Raw genomic sequence first — 25,764 nt, 5'->3', positions numbered from 1 at the left:
TTTTTTCTCCTACAATAACTTAATATCACTTCTTTCCTGGAAGACTTTTGCTTCACCTGTTAGAGTACATTACAAAGATATTCTGAGGCTCAACTGACTAAAGGGGATCTGGTACCAAACCAGCACAGCTACATTAATGTGACACTAACCTTCAGAGTAGCCTGGTGCTGCAATCTAGACATAGATCCTGAATCCAACATCACTTTCACAGAGCACATTTCCAGGTAAAACTGCCACAACCTGACTGCTGTACTTGTCCTCGTTAAACGACAGCCCAGATGAGCACGTAAATCTATTCTGGCTTTCTGCAAAGCCTGAGCTATTCACCTCAAGCTTGTCTCTGCCTATTTCCAACTCAGTACAGAAATAATTGGCTTAGTGATACAGTCGTGTTTCTTTGTCTGCAAGATTGAATCATTTAAAAAGGGAGAAAAGAACTCAACCCAACCCCAAAACATTCCTTGTGCGTTGTTTTGGGATTTTGTTGCACTAACACATATTTTTTTCTCAAAAATTTATATCTACCCTTTCCCTTTGTGTAAATGATCTAGTGAATCAAAAGAACTACTTAGTTTCAGAGGAATGACTGAAGGGATTTGCAGATCCTAACACAAATTTACCTTTCTTATTCATGCAAATATTTTTACAAAAAAAAAAAAAATCACTCAGGCCAATATATCCCACCTACCTTCTAAAACTGAATTCTTAAAAGCAACCAGCTCTGCACTTTCATGGGGCTGAAACTCCTTTTCTGTAAGAACACTCTTCACAAACTGACCTTCCACATGATTCCCATCAACTGCAAGCTCGATGGAGCTGGCAGAGAAATGTATTCAAGGGTCACTTTCTTTCATTTCCTCATCTGTTAGATCCACATTTCTAAACACCTCTAAAAGCGTTTCAGAGAATGTCTGCTTTGGCATCACTGCAATATTTATGGGTATTTTGTTAGCAGATACAGGATATAATGTAAAAAGATATTTCATTGCTATTATCTGGGTGAGTCATTTCCTTGTGTTTTCTTCTTCCTGCCATGAAAACACATTTTGTCTGAGGATGTAACAAGTGAATACAAAGAATGCTAAAATTCTTCAAGGCAGCAGGAAGAACACACATATTCATGCACAGGGGTATCAGAGCAGAGAAGCTTCTAAAAAATTGGCCACAAAACCCCAGCTGGAGCATGGCTCAGTCACAGAAGACATCCTTTGACTCGTTTTCTCGCCTCTCGCTCCAGCCACAGAGCAGTAAGTCAAAAGCAATTCAGCTGTTCACCATAGGGATGCAAAGGGGTTCAGTGGTAAGCCACAGTGGTGATTTCTCCAGATATAAGTCTTTAATCTTGAGGCGTATAAATCATAAACTAAGATCATTAAGTTGTCTTGTAGGGTCTACGCACCCAAATTCACTAATTCTTCAGTCCATAAGAACAGCACAGAGCCAGAAGCAGTGGTGATGTGAAGAGTGGCTGCCAACACCCAGTAAATAGAAAGCAGAGGTTTGTGTGCCTCCCACTCTGAAGGACCCTTCCACCCCAGTCTTACATCCACTTTTCATTTCCTACAGTTTTGCTTTTCTCATTACAAGCCCGTCTTTCTACTTGCCAATTCATGAATCATCTCATCTTAGTCTAATGGCACATATATATCTACCATTTTCTCTGCTGAAAAAATTCAAAAGTACTTCTGAAAGCTGAGAGACACTCTCTAAATGTGTATATGCTATCAGTCCTCAGTTCAACAGAGGTTTCATGCTGTACATTTTCCTATTTGCTGCTACACACAGATTCCAGACAATTTGCTGGACAACAGAATAAGCTAATGCAGCAATTCCTTTGTACATATGAAATATTTACCACTTCTGTGGCTGAAATGTGAATCTCAGCTAAGACACATTAGTCTTAGCCAGGGAAAGAAAAGCTCTGTGCTCAGAGGAAACAGGGAATCTGTTAGTGCGAGAAAACTGGGTGAAGCACAGCCCTAAACAAAGTCTTCACACAGAATGTGTCCCAGAAATCCCGTGTAATCCTGCAGCTGAGAGTGTACGGACTTTTGGGGTGGAAAGTGATTTGTGTTAGCTGCATCTGATGTCACTTTGACTCCGTGCCACACTATCAACCACACTCTCATATGGGAAGGTTGCATCAGGAGACAGACATGCTCACTTACTTTTCTTTAAAATTCTAATTTACTTAACCCAATTTGTATTACTTCATGTATGATTGCTGATTTTGTATTAGTGAAATGTAGTAAACAGAAAATCCAAAAGCAGCAACCTTTTCCTACAGAAGGGGAGGAGAGAACCTCCTAGTTTTCAGTAGCAACACTGGTGAGTTGGGGCATCCATGACCAGGAGGTGGTCCCAAGAGATAGAGTAATTCTTCTCTCTATTTTTCCTTTGCTCCCTTTCTTCCAGAAGACTTTAAAGTCCTTGTAACTTCTTGTTTTCTTCTTTGTCTTTTCACCATACACAGGATGTTTTGCATATGCTGTATATATGTTCTTCTTTCTCTTGATTATCCTAAAAAAAATCTTGTCTTGTTTCCAAGCTTGAATTCATTTAGTGAGCAGCAACAGATCCTTTCTGTGTGTACATCTGGAGCCTCAGGCATCTACCTGTTCTTCAGCTACAGAATTCTCCTACTCTCTTCCTTTGGGAAAACCTTCTTTGTGATTCTTTACCTTTTACAGTTAATCTTAAATTTACTACAAAACATTAGAAAATGCTTGATCGTATGCAAATGTAGCTGGGCATGCTGAACTCTTCCAGTCTAGGCAGCAATGACATAGCTGCTTGCACCAGCAGAAAGTTGGGCTCTTGTGATCCCTTCCAGTGTTCCATTGATGTAAGTAACCATACATTATGTGGCCCTCATGCTCTTGAGGATGAAAGATATGGCAACAAGCAAATTTTACCTACAGAATCTCCAAAAGTTGATTTTTTTTCCATGGCATTTATGTATGGCCCTGATGGATGGAGCAGCTGATCGTTGCTCCAAATCTTGATGTCAGTTCAGTAGATTTTTCCAGTGGGTGATGATAGACCTCCACCAGACAGTGGCAAATTAGACACTGTTATGAAACTGCGATTGGGAACTGATTAAAAAATAATAATTAAAAAAAAAAGTACTGAAAAAACTATGCTAAACTTCCTCTATTACATTTACACACATATTTGAATAAATAGATAATGGCTACTAACTGAAAGTCCAGTCCAGTAACTGACAGAATAATTAAAAAAAAAAAAATCTTAAAGGTTCTTTAGAAAGGAAAATATCTCAAGTCAGATGAGGGTTTGAGGCAGTGCTGTTAGTATTCTTTCTAGATCTCGGAAACACTTTATCAGTCTAAGCCTATCAATGTGTCTCTGCTTCAACCATTAAACAGGCAAATAAATCAACATTTTCTTTTTACATTTTCCCCTGAGGTCCAGAGATTGCTGTTGCTGAACTGATTCAGTGGAGCAAAACATTAGCAAAAATGATTCTGTGCTCTCAGTTTTATCTTTTCTTCCTGAAAGCAGAAGAATTTGCAAGTATTAATAGGACATGCAGCTTGCATGTTGTAGGGTAATGCACATCAGTGAACACTGATGATGCTGGGATAGGTGATGTGGTTCCTGCATAGCTGGTGTGTGATATGCATGAATAACATCAAAATCCAGGTGTTCTTATCCTTTATCTCACTATCTTTACTGAAATTCATTGTTTTGAGCACCCGCTTTCACATCTAGATTGGCTGACTCAGCATTTGTTCATTCATGAGACACACTCTGTTGAATGCTGACTTAACCTGTCATTTTTATTAGATGTGCATTTCTAGTTATTGCTTTATTATATGGAAATCAGGAAAAAGAAAAATCCAGAATCAAATTTTACAAAGGGAGATAAATCACATTTGATGTACATAGGGGGCTTAACCAAAAGCATTACTTGGATGATTTCTCCATCACTGGCCAAAATTCAGCTCAGCCAACTTTCATATCTTCCTTAACATATCTAGTTTTTTGACCTAATAAGAGAAATATCAATGGAGAAAGCTCCCCACTTTCCTAATGGTAACTCAGTTTAGCCAGAGCTCGCCTTTGGAAGTGCCTATTTCTCCCCACTGATTCTAAGAGCTCTGTAAAACTACACATACAATGTAAACATCCTGATTAAGTTTAAATTAAATAAATATAAGCCACTTTTTTCACATGCATATTACATTCACAGAGAAATATCTGATCTTCTGCAGAATCTTAACCACAGGATGCATGAAACATTTACATTTCCAGCTGAACTCCAAGTTTTCTTTGTTGGTCTTCCACCAGATGTGCCAAATGTTATACCTGAGCCTCATAACATATCTGAGCATAAAGGTTGCTATTTGTGTTTTACTATAGCATTGTTTCTTTATTCAAGCTTTGAAAAATCCTACCACTCCTTTATTTCCACAAAAGGTTCAATAAATTTGAGCTTCAGTTATTTCGAAAAGATGCTCTCCTTAGAATTCACTGCTTCATGGTTTTATCTTCCTACTGGAAATACAATTTCATTTGGCAAATTGCCTCATTATTAGCAATTTGTAGGGTGATTGCTGAGAGTTTTCAGCAGCTTTTTAACAAAAATAATAGCATAGAGCCATAAGATTTGTAGGAAGAGGCAATACTCTTATTAGACTGCCCACATAGCTGTAAAAAAAAAAAAAAAAAAAAACTTTTGGCATACTGTGTCTTTGTTGTGTCTTGTCTTGCATCTTCATCAGGGCCTTGTGTTTCCAAACTATATATTTTTAAAGAAGCAAACAAAAAGCTATAAGCAATCACTTTGCAAATAGATAGCAATGAGGCATTTTGCAAAGTGAAATTGTGTTTCCAAAAAGGAAATAAAAACCTGATATACTGAAGTCCAAGCAGAGTTGTTCCTTCAAAATATTTGCTCAAATTTATTGCTCAAATTTATTGAGCAATTTTTCTGATGACCTAATGGAGTTACCTTGTGGCTGAAAGCTTGTGCATTTCTTCCATCTATAGACTGGTCTAATGAAAAAACACTGCCTTTTATTACAAGCTTGAAATTTCTTGAATTTTAGACCATCACATCTACAGCATTACTACTACTAAACACAATTATAGCATTATAAGTAATTAAATTTATGTCAACCCACCTGATTTGGGAGTGTTTTCTTATCACGTCAATTAGGAAATAACTGCCAGAGGGTCTATTTCAAGGTTCATTTGGTTCTGATCTCTAAGGGCAAAATATCTAGCTGAATTATTCAGAGCACTGTCTAGAAGCACCTCTCTAATCCTCAAATCCCCACAGAGGAGTGAATGTTTTAACCACCTTCCTTTAATATTTTAAAAACTGAATCTATTCATGTTTCCTTCAGGCTGATAAAGAAGGACAAAAAAAATTTGTTAGCTATTCAACACTTCCTTATCCACCAGCTACTGTATGCAATCTGGGGGGTGCAATTAGCATGTTACAGAATGGTTCCTCCAAAACCAGTAAGATTCATGTCCCTGTAACTTAACCAAATACCTCAGTTTGTCCAAAAGCAAGTGAATTTAAAATAAATAAATAAATAAAAATGCAGCCTCAAACTCCTCCAGCCACACCAGAGAGTCACTGAGAAGCAAAGTGTAAGGTACATCACAACTTCCCATTGCTCAGGTTAAATGAGAATGTCCTTCACCCAAAAGTCCACATCAAGCACAGGGAACTCCTAACCCCTAGAATGTAGAAAGTCTCAACCAAAATCTCAAGGTCTGAATGCAATGTTAATGTTCTAGTAAGTGCCAGATAACTGCCAGGGCATTTCAAAAGGTACCGGAGGCCAGCCCAGAACTTGTGGTTCCAGCTCCCAAGCTTTTGTTCTGTCACCCTAACAATGGTCATAATTCTTCATAATGGGATTGGGTTCCCCTTGCTTATGTTTACAAAATAACTAGTTGGCCTGAGGGAGGAGTTAGACAGTTTAAAGTCATGGTTTAATTTCCTCTGTAATTACAAGTTGATTGCTAGTATAAATTACCCTGCATGCATTTTGCCTCTCGTGCCAGCCATTTCCTAAAGTGGATAATCTTAAATTAAAAATTAAAAGAGTGGTATCAATCAAAAGGCATTGCTATGTTGGAATCTCAAAATTCATTCATATCAGTTATCAACCAAGTACACATAAGGAAAAAAAAAAAAAGCTTGGATGTTGTTGTTTTTTTGTTTTGTTTTGTTTTTCAAATTCTTGATTTATTTTCTAGTTTCTAATGCAACTTTAACGAAAGAACTTCAAGAAATTTTAATTTCAGGGGATATATTTTGTATTTTTAATGGAGAAATATAATGGTTGTTAAGTATTCATAAGTTTTTGCCTTCCGTATCTCAAAACAGTGAAACACAAATCCTTTAATTAAGCAGAAATCCCCTTTTTAATTCTCTAAAAAACAAGAGTGATTTACTAATGAAAAACATCTCCTCGATGAAGGGTTGTAACTTAACATCAAATTCATTTTCCCTGAGACTTAAGGACAAAATCTTATGCCCAAGAGCTGCACAAGCAAGGGGACAACACATACCTGAAACTGTAAAGCATTACACTCGGGGGAAGTGTTTCCTAAGAAAGGTAGCTAGGGAATTTCACCTTTAGCCAAACTGAGGAGAATGACAAGGTAAATGAATTCCTCTAATCTTTCAGACCCTTCTTAGTTTCTTTTGCCAGTCTCCACTTTACTTTTCTCCTGGACTGTTCTCTCTGATAGTCCCCGCAGCAGTCACAGCAGCCTGTGGGGATAGCTTGCAGGAGATACATCTTCCCACGTACTTTGCGGTGAGCTCATACAAGCTGCTGTCACTTGGCTCGACCAGCTGTAGGCCTTTCTGGTCCAACTGACTGGGTGATATTCATCTCACCCTACTCACTCAACCCAACGTCTCACCTGGACACCTTTACTGTGGGTGTATCTGAACTAGTCACTCTCATTATGGTTTGCAGGAAAAAATAATAATAATCATTGAAAAAAAAATGGTACAGTTCAGCTGACTCTAGATGAACCCTAGAAATACTTCACTTTTCTAGGATAGGAGCTTGGGATACCTAATTCATGTGAAGATATCTGAGTGGTAGACCTTTGCAACTAGTACTAGAGAAACATTTCTGTGTCTGACTACTGCAAACCCTAGGAGGGTCTATGATGTGTTAGAAGTCCCTACAGCAAGTGATTTTCTAACCCGAGGGAGGAACCATAGAGCTGAATGGAAAACAGGTAGACATAGAAAGGAAAATTACATTTGTAGAAGACTAACCAGGGGTGGTTGTAACCAGCTGCAATCCTGTGCCCCTCTCACAAAATATCCTGACATTGTCCATGTCTCTACACATTTTCATGTACCAGACCACTCCATCCTGCCTAAGCTGTTTCTGAGTAAAGCTGAGCCAAGAGATAAGGCATCCAAATGCTTACGCATCTTTTTTTTTGAATGAGAAGAATCAATACTACCCATGACCCAAACACATCCAGAAATAATAGTGTGGAGGTTATAAGTGACTGCTCGTCTGTGTGAAAGCTGATATTTTAAGCCCATTCATTCATTATTAATTGCGGAGAGGTACAACCCAGTGACACCTCACTCTGAGTATTCCTTACACTAACTTTCCAATTGCCAAATTTCAGTGTCTGTCCTGCCAATCAGGTGTGAAACCAGCTGCATTATGCTGAGGTAGAAACAGGAGTGGGCGGATCAGGTCTCCATTACTCGGTCTGAATGTTCAGCCAAGAAGGAATAAGTCACTTTGACCTCAGCAAACAACATCTAGCTAAAATTAAAAGAAAATTAAAAGATATATGGATTCCTGTGGTCCTTTGTGATACTTTGCAAGATAAGGCATCATACATGCAGATGAGTCTGTTGAACAAACACACCATATCCTGTTGTTATATTATTACTATGGTTTTTTTTTCTTACAGTGTTTTAATAAGGCATTGCCCAGGATATGCAACAGGAAGGGGCAGAGAGCAACAAAGCTATTTTTCCATTGAATACATAAATGCCTTGTTTTGCTGTATTAAGTCAGAAGTTCAGAGTTTTTGCAGCACTTTCTAGTGAGAGTGAAAAGATTTTACTCAACTTTCCAGAAACTCCCATCTGTTCCCTCTTTACATTTGCACTTGTTTTTAATCCCACTGTCTCCTTAAAGTCTATTGGCTGAAAGTCTTTGGGGCCAACAGGCTGTTGAAGAAGGTGCCTTTGGTGCACAAAATATTCCTTCCTACATTTCCTTCCGTACCTTGTGAAATCCCACAGCTTTGCAAGCTGCCGAGCTGAAAAACTGCAGAGCCTTCATCAAGCCTTGTTATTAATGAATTGCCTCCTAGCTACTGAGCTGTGCCTCTGATCTGTACCTTGCTTTGAAAGGATGCACTCTGCAAGCACGGAACAGATGCGTGTTTTATCGGCTATGAAAGATGTTCTCAGATGTAGGCATACGTGTCTTCGTTCTACCAGGAAGCGTTACAGATGTTATTTTCTATAAGACAACATCTATACACTCAGCTCTGTGCCAGACACATGCAAGAGTCTGTATGCAAAACATCCTTCCTGGCCCTAAGACGTCGCTGGCAAACAAAGCTCTGTCTGATTCCAAACCCATTAAGATGACGCTCATTTCTTCCTAGGCTGCCCTGTCCCTCAACAGTTTCCTTGTGCCTAATTAGGATTTAAACTGCTTTGCTTTTTTTCACCTACTCATCCCTGGTTGAAAGATCCTGAAGTATTTTTCACCTAACTGACACATTCTGCATTGCAACTGACACAAATGACTGCATTCGGATACATTTCAGAAAAGATTTCCCATACTGCCTCTTAAAACAATGTTTTACTCAATAATTAAATTAATCCTCCCTTCAAACTTTCCTTCCGAACTATTTCATGTCACCAAGAGCTGTACAGCACAGACATGAAAAATTATAAAGGTTTCCAAATGAAAGTGACTGACTTGCTTCTAACTGCACATGAGCAAAAACATAATGATTTTATACTCATGAGTTATGTGATAGAAAAGATGATCCCAACGTAGGAAGATAGAAATGAAATTATATAATTTACTATATAAAAGCTATGCCATGTTCTTATCCATACCTGAAACTGAAATAGTCATAAAGCTGCACAGTCTTTCCTCTGTTATTTGAACCTGAAGGAGTTTTGTCCCCCACTTCTATAATTGCATCCTTCTCCTCTGATAGGATTTCTTCACTGAGCCGACAGATGTGGGCTGCCTGCACCACGGCTCCATAGGTTTCTGTCTTCTGCACTATGTGTACCCTTTTCTCCTGTTCTCATAAATGTCACTGCTCTTATACCTTCATTGCAAAACTGCTGCAAGCTGGAGTACAAAGCATTGCTGGTTTACCTTTAAGTCGTTTTTAATTACCCTTTCTTTTCCCTGATAACTTCTTTTATAGAATTTCTCCTGGATAACTTGTTTTACTTAAGGATAATTCACTTCAAGAAGTGCATGGGGAGGAGATGACTCCAAGATACTGCTCAAAGGAGTTGAAGCTTGTATTGTCAATCAGATAGCATGGATAGACCCAGAGGTCTTGCCTCTAATCTCCCAAGGGAAGAAAACAAAACACCTTAGCCAGAACTCTGAAAAAGTTCTGGCAGAAATGTCTGTTTTAAATATCACAGGTTTACTTACAAAACTGAAATCTAGCTATGAAAAAAATCTCAGAGTGATATGTGACATAGCCTTGACATTTCATCTCTGGGAAGATCATCTGCTAATACACACAAAAAATATTCTTTTAACCTAGAAAATAAAATCTTATTTTCTTATGGATTTGTATTCTTGCATATAAACATCTTATTTTTATTATAATCTTTAGATCCACTTTTATGAAAACATGTCTTTTTGGAAGAGGTGTTACAGGATCTAGAATATGTTGATAAATATCAGTTAAAATGCCTGAGTGATTTTACATAAAATCAGTAGGTATATTAATTGCTGCCACCCAGTGGGCTCATTTGTATGCTTTGGTTCACCATAATATAATTTAATACATCGTTGTTTGGGTAAATGACTTCATCCTCTCCATTTGAGAGAGTGCCATTTATTTTCCTCTATCAGCAGCCACTAAAAATGAATGCTTCCAGCTACAAGCTGTGGTTGATCTAAAACAAATTGTCCTACAAAAATCTTTTCATCGTATTTCTAGTGTGGAAACAGCCTCATGGAAAGTGAAATATATGGGAGCTTCAAGCTAACTGTATGTGAGATTACCTGCTTTGCCTTCTGGACCTACCTGCAAAATCCAAGGCAAATACTTAGTTCTGTATAACTGACAAATACTCTAGCAGAGTTACCTGCAGCTCCACTGGTTCCAGCAGAAGTCACCACTTCTCAGCACACCTCAGGACGTGGCCTGTGTGACACCGAAGTGAATAAATTGGCTCTTAAAACTGGGCTGCTGTGTTAACAATTTCTACAATCTATATAAGTGTTATGAATAATGAAATAAGACAGTGGCAATGACAACACATTATTGAAGAGCTGTTAAGTGCTGCATTATGATTTCATTTAATGCTGCTTTTGGCTGAGAGAGCTTGCGTGCCTATGTGTGAGGAGGAGGAGGGACTGAAGGGAGGCTGCTTAGTATTCTTCTTGTTGACCTATATTTTTAATTTAGCTACTTGTTTAATTTAGAGCATGTTATTTCCAGGAGGACTGGCCATTTGGAGGAGTATTATGCTGTCCTTAATTTTTATGTACTCAGAGGTCTTGTTGGGCAAGACTGTGGTACAACTTGACGCCAAGAGTGAAGAAAAAGAGAGAGAAAAAAAAGTCCACTTACATATTCCTGGGTTACCCAGACTTATTTTGTAATCCTGCAAACCAAGGCTGTCCACCACTGCAGTGGATACAGGTGAGGGGGCAAAATGCAACAGAGAGCAGGGATAAGAACTGGAACTTAAAGTCTTGAGTCTTGGCTCAAAAACAGAAGACTATACATAGAAATAAATTATTTTCCTACCTTGCCCTAAGGTAAAAAGAAGGTTGAGGAAGAAGCACGCTTCCAGATATAGCTCCTGGGGAGGTCCAGCTTGTGTATGAACCCTCTAACCAGGGCTTCTGTGCCAAAAAATCACTGTCCCTTTTGCTGACTTTAGTGGGAGTGCCGCAAAGTAAGGTAATGCCCTGTAGGAGAAAAAGGTGAAAGAATTTGGCCTTAGTGGTTTACAGAAGCTAAATAAATCTACTGCAACAAATCCAGAGTATCTGGAGGTTGAAATGGAGGAATATATTACATCCATATACAATATTGCTGGTGCTCAAGCACAGCATGGGCACAGATGCAGGGAAAAAGATTTATTCCAGCAATGACAGTGGAACCACTTCTGTAACCAAAGACACTGGGAATGAAATCACCTTTATTGCTCATCAATGGCAAAAAAAACACAACACCCTTTTGCTTCCTGCCTATAAAGCCATTCACCTTTGATGCTACAGAAAACGACCAATAAATCACATGGTAAATGCAATTTCCTCCTACATTTTTAATAATTCTTCATTCCCTGCATGAACCTCAGCTGGAGGAAAAATAAAAACTCTCCAGAGCTTACCAGTTGGAAGTGTTACAATATTGACTTCCCACAGAAGGTCACAGATCCAGCTTGTGTTTTTTTCACCTATTCCCAAAACAAGATATAAGACCAAAGCAGCACATGCTGGGAAGTTCAGACCAGACAAGAAATGACAAAAGATGGGAAAACTGAAGCAAAGTAGAAGGGATTCTTGAATTCCTACAACACAGGGAGAAGTTAAGAAGACATAATAAGAAATTGTTGAGGACTTCATAGTTACTTCATCATCATCATCACTAATACACTATTCAACTTCATTTCAAACCGTTGGTCTAAAAACTGATGTTTATGGATCTGACCATTTAATATTTCTTATTCTATGATAGCTGAATTTCACCAAATAACTCTGAGACTGAGTTAGAAGCAGACCTCTTTGTTTCAAGAAATAATGTGAAAGGTCATGATTGTGCATGCTGGGGGGAAAACATTGGATAATTTATTTGTACCCAATAAAAAGATAAGTACGTTGATAATCTAACATAACTCTCCACATGCACAACTATTTCTCATTCAATCAAGTGAAATAGAGTTCTATTATTTGAGTTCTCTGTTTCTTCCAAGTTCAAACAATGCAAAAAAAAAAATCTGACAGATACAGACTTCTTGCCTTACCTGTTGGCAGTTGAGTTGGACTCTGTAAGCAGCCTGGTGGCTATGCTTCCCAAAGAGATGAAAAAGTCAGCTGCTGTTTTGACACTAATATTATCTTTTTTTTTTTTTTTTCTTTTCTCATTTTTTTCCTTCACAGCTCCATTCAACCCTCCCAACGCTGCAGACAGTATGGTCAAATTTGATGCCTACGGAGATGGGATAGGCCGATACAACGTGTTCAACTTCCAGTACACTGGAGACAGATACTCCTACGTGAAGGTTGGTCACTGGGCAGAAACCTTGTCACTTGAGGTGGACTCCATCCACTGGTCGAGGAGCTCTGTCCCTGTCTCGCAGTGCAGTGACCCCTGTGCTCCTAATGAGATGAAGAATATGCAACCAGGAGACGTTTGCTGCTGGATTTGCATTCCCTGTGAAACATACGAGTACCTGGCTGATGAATTCACCTGTGCAGACTGCGGGCCAGGAAAATGGCCCACAGCTGACCTGACTGGCTGCTATGACCTACCAGAAGACTACATCAAGTGGGAAGATGCTTGGGCAATAGGTCCTGTTACCATTGCATGCCTGGGCTTTATCTGTACTTTTATGGTCATTGCAGTGTTTATCAAGCACAACAATACTCCCCTTGTCAAAGCCTCTGGCCGTGAACTATGCTACATATTGCTCTTTGGGGTCTTCCTGTCATACAGCATGACTTTCTTCTTCATAGCCAAGCCTTCTCCAGCTATCTGCACCCTGCGTCGTCTGGGGCTAGGAAGTTCTTTTGCTGTCTGCTACTCTGCCCTCCTGACAAAAACAAACTGCATAGCCAGAATATTTGATGGTGTTAAGAACGGTGCCCAAAGGCCTAAGTTCATCAGCCCCAGCTCTCAGGTCTTCATATGCCTGAGTCTCATTTTGGTACAGATTGTGGTGGTGTCTGTGTGGCTCATCTTGGAGGCCCCTGGCACCAGGAGGTACACTCTTCCTGAGAAGAGAGAGACTGTCATATTGAAATGCAATGTTAAAGATTCCAGTATGTTAATCTCCTTAACATATGATGTAATCCTCGTAGTTTTATGCACTGTGTATGCCTTCAAAACAAGGAAATGCCCAGAGAACTTCAACGAAGCCAAGTTTATCGGTTTCACAATGTATACAACGTGCATCATTTGGCTGGCCTTTCTCCCCATATTTTATGTGACATCCAGTGACTACAGAGTAAGTCTTTGGATATGTGTTTCCATAAATCATGTACACCACTTTAGAGGACCCTGTCATCATTCATTCACTAATAGTTTCTCTCAACATCCTTTGTCCCCTGGATCCCTCGCAAACAAACTCTGTTTCGATGTTAATGACCACCCAAGAGTATTACAAAATTTTAGCTTATTTCTAAGAAAGATGGTCTCATTTTGAACTGCGTATGTATGGCTGGAGATGGAAGTGATTCGTACTATCAGTCTGATTGTGGTAGAGACATAACATAGGAATTAAATATTCATACTAGTACATCAGTATGTGGAGCTATAGTCTTACCAGAAAAAAACAAGATCACAAGCTAGAGTGAGTCATAATGAGTTATTTGGTGGAGGTGGGCCTTAAATTAAAAACTGAAGCAACTAGTCCCCTTCTTTTTTTGTTGTTGTTTTGTTTTGTTTTGTGTTTTTAATTTCTAACAGATTTTATGCTTTAATATAGAACTTTTTAGTTTCTCTCCACTTTGTAGAAGATAAAACACATACCTCACTGAGCAGAAAATATTGGTCAGACTTCACCAACAACCTTAAAAAATACTAAATTGTTTAAATTGTCACATATTCGTGCAAAGCTTCAGGTTCAATAAGATTGTATTTTTGGACAGAAGGAAATTGTCTCAGAAAAAGATTCTGATCTGCTCCACTGGAAATCTCACAGTTATTATGATGTGAGAAGTGACTGATGGAGTTGGGCCTTACAACAAATTATGCTGAATTAATTCAACTTTCTGCCCAGAAGGGTAGGAGACTAACTTAGGGTGCAATTATTAACAGTAGTATGTACAAGAAATAGCATGTAAAACTGGAGACTTAATAACGTCACTTAACATGCTTTTAGTGTGACCATCCTGAACCAGTATATTTAGTACTATTTTTCTCAGCTTAGGAAAGGTACTGAAAACCTCGAGAAAACAAGGGTAGATAACAAACGACCGCAGTAAGACACGCAGAGTGACAGTAAAAGAGCTAAATATATTTAGTCTAGACAAGAGTAAACCCAGGGAGACGTGATCATAGACTATAAATAATTTCAAGGCAACAAAAAGAGAGAAAAGAATTATTCAGTCTCAGGAGAAGTTAGAATGGAGAGTAATGACTTGAAGCTAATGAAGGAAAAGTTTAAGGTGGGCACTGGGGAAAAGCTCCTGACACTCAAAGTAATCAGAAAGATAGACACAGAAGGAGGGTAATATTGGTGCAGACTGTCACACAAGTGGGCAGCACAGGCACTAATGGTCAAGAGGAGAATGATGATTGTTCAAGCAATATTTTTAGCCTCGTCTCCTGAGTGGGATTTTTCAGCAGCACCCATGGGGATTTAATTTAAATAAAAAGTTCCAAATAAGCCAACTTGAGTCCTACTGAGATAACAGAAAATTGACACCTTTTTGATACTTTCATGACATGTCAGGAACTTTTTGAAAATCCCATTCCATATGCCTACATTTTTGGTTTTCCTTTGAAAATCTCTTGTTTACTTTCCATGAAGTATCACATGTAGACTACAAATCAACCTGTGCCATCCTAACGTATACTGATACTGGTGGCATCACTAATGACCAGTCTTAGAAACATAATATTAGCAAAGAAAAAAATAAACGCTGACTGGCTTGAGATTCATTACTAGGACTCACCCTTCTGAAAAAAAGGGGGAGAACTCCTAGAAACGTATCCTGAGATTTGGCGTTGGCCTCACTGTAGTTCAAAAATAACAAAAAAGATAGATAGATAGATAGATAGATAGATAGATAGATAGATAGATAGATAGATATAGTACTAATCCCTACCAGTAATGATGTGGAAATGTCCCTGCATGAACCCTGTATGAGAAGCACCAGACAGCATGTTAGATGTGCTGGGATGGCATACATCTTTCTGTCTTACAGATCTACCCACCAGACAGTCCTGCTATTTAGTTAAAGCCTCCTCTACTTTGAGAAGGGTTTATGGTATAGCTGTGTTTTTTATTTCTAGACTAAGCTTGCTTATATTTTCAAGACCAATATTCTTTTTTCCCTGAATAAAATAAATTTTACCAGCAAATGAAATTCTGAGGGAAGAGTTTACAGTTGAACTCATGGTGATTCAATCATGAGGTCAGCTTTGGGATTTTTCCACACAAAATTTGTCTTCCCATAAGCACCGAGGTTGGAGAGGACCTCTCAAGATCGTCTCAACCAACCTTCCCTGCTCAGAGCAGAGTTACCTTCAATGGGTTGCTCAGGACTGTGGCCAGTCAGGTGTTGAATATCTCCAAGGATGAAGACTCCACAGCCTCTGTGGGCAATCTGTACCAACGTTTGACCATCCTCATAGTTCCTTATGTTTAAACAGAATTTCCCTTATTTCATTTTGTGCCCATGGCCTTATGTCCTGTCACTGGGCACTACTGGGAAGGGTCTGGCTCCCTCTTCTTTTCTCCCACCATGAGGTACATACACACACCGATAAGATCCATCTCAGCCTTCTCTTCTCTGAGGCTGAGCAACCCCATCTCACTAGTGTCTCACTAGCATTGAGAAGAGGGAAAGGAATGCTTCCCTTGACCTGCTGCCAACACTCTGCCTAATGCAGCCCAGGAGGCCATTGACCTACCCAGAGCTGCAAGGGCACTTTACTTGCTCATGATCAACTTGCTGTCCACCACAGTCCTCAGGACCTCCTCTGCAAAGCTGCTTTCCAGTTAGTTGGCTCGCAGTTCATACTGGTACATGGGGTTATTCCAAGCAAGCTGCAGGACTCTGCTTTTCACTCCAATGAACTTCATGAGTTTCCTACCAGCCCATTTCTCCAGCTTGCTGAGGTCCTACTGAATCACAGCTATCTCATGTATCAACCACTCCTCCCAGTTCTGTTTCATTTCCAAGCTTATTGAGGGTGCACTCGCACTCTGTCCCATCATCCCAGCTGTTAAGGAAGGTGTTAAGCTGCATTGGCCCTGGTATCATCCCCTTGGGTATGACACTAGTGACTGACCTCTGGCTGGATTTTGTGCCACCGATCAATAGCCTTTGAGCCAGCAGCCCAGTCAGTTTTCAGTCCACCTCATTGCCCACTTTTCCAGTTCTTCCTTCGTCAGAGACCAATGAGGAAGTTATGGGAGACATTGACAACTACCAGCTACTTTCTCATCACCCACACTGCCAGTCATTTTGCTGTAGAAGGAGATCAGGTTGGTTAAGCAGAAATCCTCCACCTTCTGCAGGGAAGAAGACCACCTCCCAGTCTTCCCCAGTCCTCCCCAGGCATCCCTGCAGCTCCAGCACTGCAGAGCTGCATCCTCCCTCAGGAGCTCAGTCTGGTTTGAGCCCTCTGACGTGCCAGGTTTAGTTGTCCCAGCTGGGGACCATGCCCTGTGGCACATCACCATCACTCAGCACACAAATATAGCCTTCAGCATCATTTCTAACCCTCTTCTGTGCACACTTCTGCATGCTGCTGAACCTGCTAGCTGCCCAGCTCTTACAGAGGGCTCCTCCCAGCACCTGCAACACAAGTGCCCAACCCTCCTGGGGCACAAACTCCAGCACTCTTTGATCAAGGGCAGCTGACAGCTCCTTAGGAGCTGCTGGAGGTTGGTAGAAGTCACAGCTTCCTACAAGGATCCTTTTCCCAGCAGCAGCAGCAAGACACCCTGATGTTCCTTGGAGACTTCCCAAGAATCCCTCAATGATCCCAGAACTAGTTCCCAGAAAGTCCCAGAAGCAGAACCCAGAAACTGCGGCGTTTGGTGGCTGCACTCTCAGAAATTTAAATGAGAGCTTCTGGAAAAGATTGATGCTATTGATTTTTATGCAGCGGTCCACACTGATTTCATTGAGGCGTTATCCTTCAGAATCAAAGATACAAAGAAACCTGATGTGACTGATAAGCACACATATTTCACAGCTGCTCCAATACTTAGCACACCTGAGGGATTTTTTTTTTCACCCAATTACCTCAGACAAAACCTATAGAAATGCAGATACACAGGAAGGGAAAAGTCTGGGAGTTAGATTGGTTATAATGAAATCGTGTGTCATAAGTTTCTATTGTATAGACAGTTTCTCCCTGCATTTTCTTCACTTTCTCACTCCCCTGCCTGGGAGATCCTGCCTGCTCTAGCAGGATTGCCTTGGCTCTGCCAGCACTGGGGTCTGTGGGGCCAGGTTACACCTGGAGCCTCTGAATGACACAGGTTAAAAGACACCCTGGGGGGGACTATTTTTATCCCAAACCATTTCACTGATCAGGTGTGTAATTGTGTCCGCACAGCTGAGCTGCTCCCGAAGGCACAGACCATATCTTGAAAATACTGGACGGATGTTTGTTTTATTAGAAAACTCCTAGTCCTATTTTACCTGTACAGTGCCTGGTTCAAGACCTGCTCAGACGTGACGGCAGAGGCCTGGGGACCAAACACAGACTGGTGACCTAGAAAGTGCAATTGGGAATGTTAAGGTGCCCTTTCTCTTGCTGTCCCTATAGGATCTTCCATGATCCCTCCCCTCATGAGATCCGAGCATCTTTTCATTGTACCTGCCACATCCACCTTTGGTGATTATTAATTATATGTGATTATTAATTATATGATCACACAAATTATACTCACTGCTGACAACACACTTGGTGCTCTGTGGATATATAAAGCAACAAAGTCCATTCGCTACTCCAATTTTCATTTTGCAACAACTATTTCTGACGAGGAGACGTGAGAAGCATTCCCATGGAAGAAGGCTAATCTCCAAGGACTGCAGGAGTGTAACTAAGGCAAAACGAGTCATGGATGTATGATCATTCAAATTAAGCAGTAGAGTTTATGGCAGTTTAATTCAACATCTTAATTAAGGAATCTGCTTGGAAGAAAAGAATATAAACTGAAAATGAGGCAGTAAACTGGCACCTAGTTGTGAAAAAAGGAAGATAGACAGTGACAGAAAAGCTATGCTAACAAATGGCCCACGACAACTACTCCAAAATCCTGTAGCCCTCCAAACAATTCATTTCTCAGCCCAAGGGTTCCTGCCTCAAAGTCAGGGCACCTTTCAGGGTCAGCCTGGCAAATGTCACCAGTTCTTAGGCTTACTCAAATTCATACCTATGTCTCAGTAAGGGATTGATCAGGTTCTCTGATTAGGATGGAAACTGGAGGATAAAAGGGTTTCAAATGGATGTTTCTCATGAAGCATCAAATGTTACCCCACGGGAAGCACTGTGCCTGCAGCCTGGTTTCCAGTGTAGCTGGCTTTGCTCAGTTGTAGCATTACAGGCTTTACAGAGGACTTCCTGATCAAGTTAGGAATCAAGGGCATGGGGGTAAAAGAAAGAGACTGTTCTCACTCTTGTGCTTAGCTGAGGGAGAGCACACTTGGTCAAGCACCCCTTGATAATATGCAGAGACACAGAGCACCATCAGCACCACGCAGCTCTGTTGTACAATCCTAGGATTGTGGAAGATAGGGATGAAACAGATGTCCGAGCCAGCCTGTACCAGTGCTGATTGTGATTCCTACTGTTGTATGATGATGACGCTTCTAACACTCTGTATCTCCGAGCTTTCCGCACTGAAACCTGGCCCTTTGCCCCCGCTCTCTCCCAGGTGCAGACCACCACCATGTGCATCTCCGTGAGTCTGAGCGGCTTCGTTGTGCTGGGCTGTCTGTTCGCACCCAAGGTGCACATCATCCTCTTCCAGCCCCAGAAGAATGTGGTCACTCACAGACTGCACCTCAACAGATTCAGCGTCAGTGGGACCGGGACCACTTACTCCCAGTGTAAGTAGCAAAACTGCTGCCTTTCTGTAAGGATCTGGGGTTGCAGTGGCTTGGGGTAAAGGCAGAGGATGCTTTTTTACCAGCAACAAAAAGTCTTTTGTAGGCAGGGCTGTGTACCCCATGGAAGCATCTCTTTGTTTGTGTCTGGAGAGAAAAACTCATCCTCCTCCCATGGGAAAGAGCTCGGAGCCTGATCTAAAGCTTACTGAAGCCAGCAGAGAGCTTGCAGCGGGCTCTGACTCCAGCCTGTTCAGCACAAAGCAAGGAGGCCCCGTTGCTTGCTGTCACTGTCACTCTGGCAGCAGCACCAGGAACAGATTACCCTGGAGTATTCCCATCAAAATGACACCCTGACAGGACCCAGGCCACAATGCAGCTCTCTCTCGATGCTTTTTATCACCTGACTTAAAAAGGAAAAGCTCCAATTCTGCAGCAAGCGCGTACGAGGGATGCCAGAAACCATTTCTGTATGCTGAGTGTGAGCAACACCCTTTGTAAATGCCACAGAAGGGAAAAGCAACTGGTGCTGGGCTGCAAGGAGAGCTCACCTGCTCAGCCTCCCTCCTTCCCTGTGCCTTCATCCCAAGCAGATTCACGTCTGTGATTTTGTTATGAGGCTGTTGCTCTTCTTCTGGGTGTGTTATTCAGAGATTTGTAGGGTTTAAAAAAATAGGTCACATATATGTGTTTTTTTTCCTTGTCAAACTTAACAAGGCAAGGATGGGAGCACACAGCACCTTGTTCACAGAGCTCTGCAGACAGCATGCCGAACCTGGAGAGCTGGTTGAAAAACACACTGCAGCTAGAGAGAGGCGAGGTATAAGAGAGAGAAGAAAGCGGGGATGCACAGAGCAAGGCTTGCCAGGAAGTTCACGCTAACCTAGCCTCAGGCTTTTGAGTGTGACTTAAATTTCAAAATTTTCTAGAAATATTTGGTATAACAAGCTTCAGACAGAATGTGGAAGGAGCTATAGACCCCACAGTGTGTCAGATGGGCAGGGATGAGGAGGTAAAGGGAACCCAGCCATCCCTGCCTCTCCCTTCCCAAACCACTCTGTGCCAGGCATGCCCGGGGTCCCTTAACAAGAGATAGCAGCCATGTGGCCCTGCACGTCCTCCATCTCATCCAGCCCAGGCTCCAGAAACTAAATTTATTTACTATTTCTGAAAACTTAAATAAAGAGAGATGAAATGACCCTAAGTGTCCCAAGTGCAGAGCACTCCCAAAGGGCCTGGACTTGCAAGACCCACGGTTTCCCAAAAACCTTTAGAAGTTTGGCCCTCTGACAAAATGGTAAGTCTCGTGTGATTATTTTTGTCCCTTACGGATTTTGTAAAGATTTGTTTTTTCTGACATATATATATATTTAATTCCCTCATATTATTAAGTAAGTCAGAAACCATTTTGATTCATGGACAATTTTGCACAGGACTGCATTTTGGAATTTGATTTTTTTTTATTATGGCAATGGCTGGAAAATATGGGTATGTATGTGTGCATGCATGCAACTGAGAGATCCTCAGTGCGTACCGCTAGATTAAGAGCTCACTTTTTCAAGTTTGTAAATATCTTTAAGACATTAATGGAAGTATAAAGATCAAGCCTTAAAAACTGTTGCACTCACACCTTTCCATTTATTTAAGTTTTTAATGCATTTTTTTAACTGTGTAGTCATTCATAAACCTCCAAAACTATTGTCTTCCAAATGGATTCTAATCCATACCACGGCCCTTTCCATGCCTGTTACGAGCCTACTTCTATCTGCATCCCGTTCATCACTGGGTATGTTCCTTCAGCGGCAGCAGGAGGAGAGTGAGACAACATCAATAACCACACAGCATCTATTCAAAAAAAAAAAAAAAGGAATCTGAAATATTCCTCTCATCAGTCCCAGAGCTGTCAGCTTGTTTTTCCTTTGGTCTTGATGGTGTTTTCATCAGTCAGAAACTGCTTAATATGAGGCTGATCAAAATTAGCTCCAGGGCATTCTGGCGTCAGCAACGTCCAAACAGCCAGTTCTTGTTCGTTATCAGAGCTTCAGAGAACAGGAGGTTCCCCTACACCCTTATGCAGCTCAGTTGCCTGAACGGGTAGTGTGTTTCTTACCCCCATGGCCTCCCATCTCTGCTGGCTAGGGGCTGCCACCACCTCCTCGCTCTATCAGTCATTAATGCCATGAGCTGAGGGGGCCACGAACAGCAAGTGACTCGCTGAGACTTTTAAGAAGTAGGATGTATGTGTACGTAGGTACATGACACGCTCTGAAATGTTTATTTATATCCATACACATTTATTTGGATCTGGAATTTCACCTTTGGCAGAGCACAAATTCTGCTTCCCCCATCCAGAGTTTTGCCCAGTTTTCCTGGGGACTGCTTTATGGGGCACAGGAAAGGCGTTTCCATAAGGTAGGAGATCAGTACTCATAAACCTTCCTCTAGAACTCAGGACTGATTTAAGCACCTACATGGTGGGGGCTGAGCTTTTACAGCCAGAAGGTGTCATTGCCTCCATTTATGTCCCCATGGAGATCTGCACGCAGACATCAGCTCCTCCGGGTGTCCTCCACAGAGGTCAGAAGAACTGAAACTACTGTTTACAGCCAAGCTGGTAAATTTTCTCTCTCATAACTTCTTTGCCCAGCCCTAGCTCCAACCGAGCGCTAATATACGGCTTTTATACATAATTAACTCACAGCTGTCCAGTTGTGAGCATGAGTAGAGGAAGTTGCACACAGCAAGTTTGAGTCTGCCTGACTGTATAGGTATGGTGCAAGGTGCCTATGGTGGCGCTGAGCTCTTGTGGTTTTGCTCTGAGTCTTTTTCTTGGATTATCTAATCAAAATTGAAGGACTTCTGGAAAAGAGGAGATCAAAAGAGAACAACTTTTTACTTGGGCAGATAGTGATAGGACAAGGGGGAATGGCTTTAAACTAAAAGAGGGGAGATTCAGATTAGATATAGGGAGAAAATTTTTCAAATTCTTTACCCAGAGGACGGTGAGGCCCTGGCCCAGGCTGCCCAGAGGAGCTGTGGCTGCCCCATCCCTGGCAGTGCCCAAGGCCAGGCTGGATGGGGCTTTGGGCAGCCTGGGCTGGGGGGAGGTGTCCCTGCCCATGGCAGGGGGTGGCACTGGGGGGGCTTTGAGGTCCCTTCCAACCCAAACCATTCTGGGATTCTATGAAAAGCATGAACTGCAGGCACATCGAGACTTCTGGTCTTGTCTTACATCTCTGCATGGCCTGAACACAAGGCAAAATGGGGTTGAGGTGTCCCTAGCAAGTTCACCGATCTTTCAGGAGACCCCTCACTTGCTATGTGGCATGAAGCTCAGAACTCTACAGTGCCAGTGCTTAAGATGGCCAAGGTTTGTAAGGAAAAGTAAAATCTTTTGTTCAGACAACTGAGAGAGCTGGACACTCAGTGTGAACCCTTTACTCCACCCGGCAGAGTTAATACCTGCCTCCCGGCACTACAAGAGAAGTGCTTTCACATGCTGTGAAGAAAGCCTGGGGACTGAAAAATCAAGGCCATTTGTTCCTCGCCTACCACCATATTTCTCCGTCCAGTTTTGGCATCCTCCTGACCCACTTACCGTGCTATTCATACTCTTTAGTGGGCTGGACTTCAAAGAACCCCTGAAGCTAAAAAAGTTCTGGGTGGGCGACTGATGTTGACAGAAGCTAAATGCTTTTGCCTGTAGTCGTATTGGAGAAGAACTAGGGTTTGAAACAAGTCTCCTAAGTAGTACAGATTTTTCTGTTTGCCTACAGTAAGTGGTAATAAAAGTAACAATAAGAAAAACTTCAGGTCAGTGAACTGCCAGAATACCTCCAGTTAAAAACTGAATATAGACCCTGACAGCTAATTATCATAAAATCCTGGACTTGATGTCCTGTCCCCTTCTACCTACAGATTTCAGCATAGATACAAGTTGTGAAAGATGAAATTCCATCTACCTACTTCAGAGCCAGGGCTCATTCTTGCTTCTTCTGCTTATTAGGGGCATGCCCCACCCTCTGAGTAACAGATTAGTCCAGGGGTGCCTCTAAATTTGTCATGTAAAAGCAGTTCTATTTTCCATGAAATATTTACTCCATCGATGAAAGAATTAGAAATAGCAGCTTATTTGAAGAAATAATGATCTATTCTGAAAACGATGCTGAGAGTATTTAGAGAACCAGTCTGCAACCAAGACTGCAGCCAGCACCAGTTTTGGAAGAGTGAGCATGCCCTTGTCAGCTACATAAATTGCTTTTTACACTGGATGATTGAGTTTACTAAGTCATTGCTTGCTGTGTGTTTTCTTTGATGAAGGCATCACATTTCTCGGGGTCACTGTTATCATTAACCTAATGTATCTTTCAAAAAACAGCTTTAAGGTGCTGTAAGCAGAGATGTCACAGAGCATCAGAAAACACACTCCTGATGCCCAGTGGATAATTTTTACAAAGATCGACAAAACAGCATGCTTTTGAATTAAAAACCAACCACCTGCCTTTGGCAGAATGGTAATATATTCTACAGTCAAAATACAACTACATTTAGAAACAGATTCTGCTACTCAGATTCAATTGTCATATCACTGAAGCAATGAAAATTTGTTGAAAAAAAGCATTAGGCAATATAGATAGATAAGGGAAACAGAATTTAGCCCTTACCTCTGGATGCACATTGGATCCTGATCCAGAGATCCTAGAAATCAAGGGGATTATGGCCACAAAACATTCTGGAACTAAGTGAGAAATAATTATGCTTTCAAATTCAGGTATTCAAAATTTTCTTTATTCCATCCAATATGCACATAGAATTTTTTTGTTGTTGTTCTTATTAAAAAATAGATTAACACACAGCCCTAATGTGTAGAGGTGGATTCTCTCCTGGATTTAAAAATGTATATGTTTTATTTCAGGAATGTAGGATCAGACCTTATAATTTCGTGCCAAGAAGAAATGAAAAATCCACAGGCTCACGTTTTACTCTACAAAGACACCTTTGCACCACTCAAGCTACATTAGCTCACATTACCATGCAACATGCTGTAATGTGAGACCTGGTGGCCCAGAATCATCAAAAAAAAAAGGAAAACAAAAAAAAAAAATTCATGCATCTTATTCAGACACTTCTTAGTGAAGCTTAATCACCCTAAGCTCTCTCAACACTCAGCAGAGAGGAATCAGGTTCCTCCAGAGGGTGCCTCAGCCTCAGATCTGAATTACCTCGCAGAGGTGCAAGCACACCTCCAGCAGCCCCACGGCTGACACAGTCACCTCTGCCCATGACTTGTCATGGTCATCTTGGTTAAATTGGGTGAGATGGTCCAGATGGTCCAGATCCTAATCCTATGCGTTGTGACTCTCTGTCGCCCCCAAAGTCAGTTGATTTGCTCCTCTCTTTCTCTTTCAGCATCTGCTAGTATGTACGTACCGACCGTCTGCAATGGAAGGGAAGTCCTGGACTCCACCACCTCATCTCTGTGATTGTGACTTGCGGTTCAGTTCTTGAGTTTTTAGACTGTTAGGCAAATTTTTGCACATGTTGTGCACTCCAGAAACACCAGAAGACAAAAGAAAACAAAACAAGACTAGTACCTTTTTTTAGAAACAGTGTAATAAATTATTTTTGAGGATTGTACAGTATATAGTGATGTTCTGGAACTTTTTAGACTGATTTTAGCCCTTCTGTTGTTAACGGTTGTAAGGGACATGTAAATAGCCATGGTTCACAACGTGCATAGTCCTGCAGTAAGGGAGTGATTTGTTGCAAGCACAGTTGCAATGTTAGGTGACTTCTTTCCTACGAAATTTTTTTGTAGCTCCTTGTTGTAATTAACTTAGACTGCATTTCTATGTTGTATATTACAGTTACCTTACGTGTAACAGGTTGGTTTTCTCAGCACAAAACATCAGTATTAATGTAAAGGCACCAATAATAAAGAGATAAAAGTTTTTCAGCATGGTTTCATTTTTGTTTCTTCCTCCCTCAAGGTCATCACGCACCTGAGGGGTCCTCCCTAAACACCAAGGGAGGTAGAAAGGATAAAAAGCCTGCAGTTTAAGCATGTATGTGTACACTTAGGTGTGTATGAGTGTGTGCCTGTGTTACTAAATCCACTGCACATAATCTGTGCTTGTGATGGATGCTTTGTCAGGGCCAAGCACAAATTTCCTCTCCTTAAAAACATATAATAAAAAAGCACATTATTAAAGCATCTCAAGTGCTTCTCTTGTTTTTAAAATGCAGGATAATTTCCAAAAGTGAAAATGTCTAATTGCATCTCAATGAGGTATTAGCAAAAAAAAAAAAAAATTGATTACTGGTTCACCCATTTGGCATGATTTAAATCCGTCGTGCACAAAGTAGACTGGTAGCATATAAAAAGCAGAGAGATTTTAGGTTAGGCTGGCAAAGAGAGAGAAGAAAATCTGTCAGAAAATTAGCTAAGACTGTTTTATACCTCCAGCCAAAACAAAGCTGGTTCCGTTTGCCTGCATCACCGGTGCCGTGAAAGGTAATTGGAGCGCTACGGAGACCAAAA

General features: G+C 41.1%; 1 protein-coding gene across 5 annotated transcripts in view; it reads left to right on the top strand.

Moving 5' to 3' along the window:
• Positions 1–25,179, top strand: part of GRM3 (glutamate metabotropic receptor 3) — a 106,314-nt gene extending 81,135 nt beyond the window's left edge. For all 5 annotated transcript variants that reach the window (XM_083819369.1, XM_083819368.1, XM_083819367.1 and 2 more), the window contains 3 exons: positions 12,369–13,435; positions 19,052–19,226; positions 24,633–25,179. In XM_083819369.1, coding sequence (XP_083675495.1) covers positions 12,369–13,435; positions 19,052–19,226; positions 24,633–24,706 — 1,316 coding nt within the window. In that variant the 3' untranslated portion in view covers positions 24,707–25,179. The remainder of the gene's footprint in view (positions 1–12,368; positions 13,436–19,051; positions 19,227–24,632) is intronic.
• Positions 25,180–25,764: the final 585 nt, after the last annotated feature.

The sequence above is a fragment of the Anser anser genome (assembly GCF_964211835.1).
Source record: "Anser anser genome assembly, chromosome: 1".
NCBI classification, from domain to species: domain Eukaryota; kingdom Metazoa; phylum Chordata; class Aves; order Anseriformes; family Anatidae; genus Anser; species Anser anser.
This window is presented reverse-complemented; position numbering and strand designations above follow the sequence as displayed.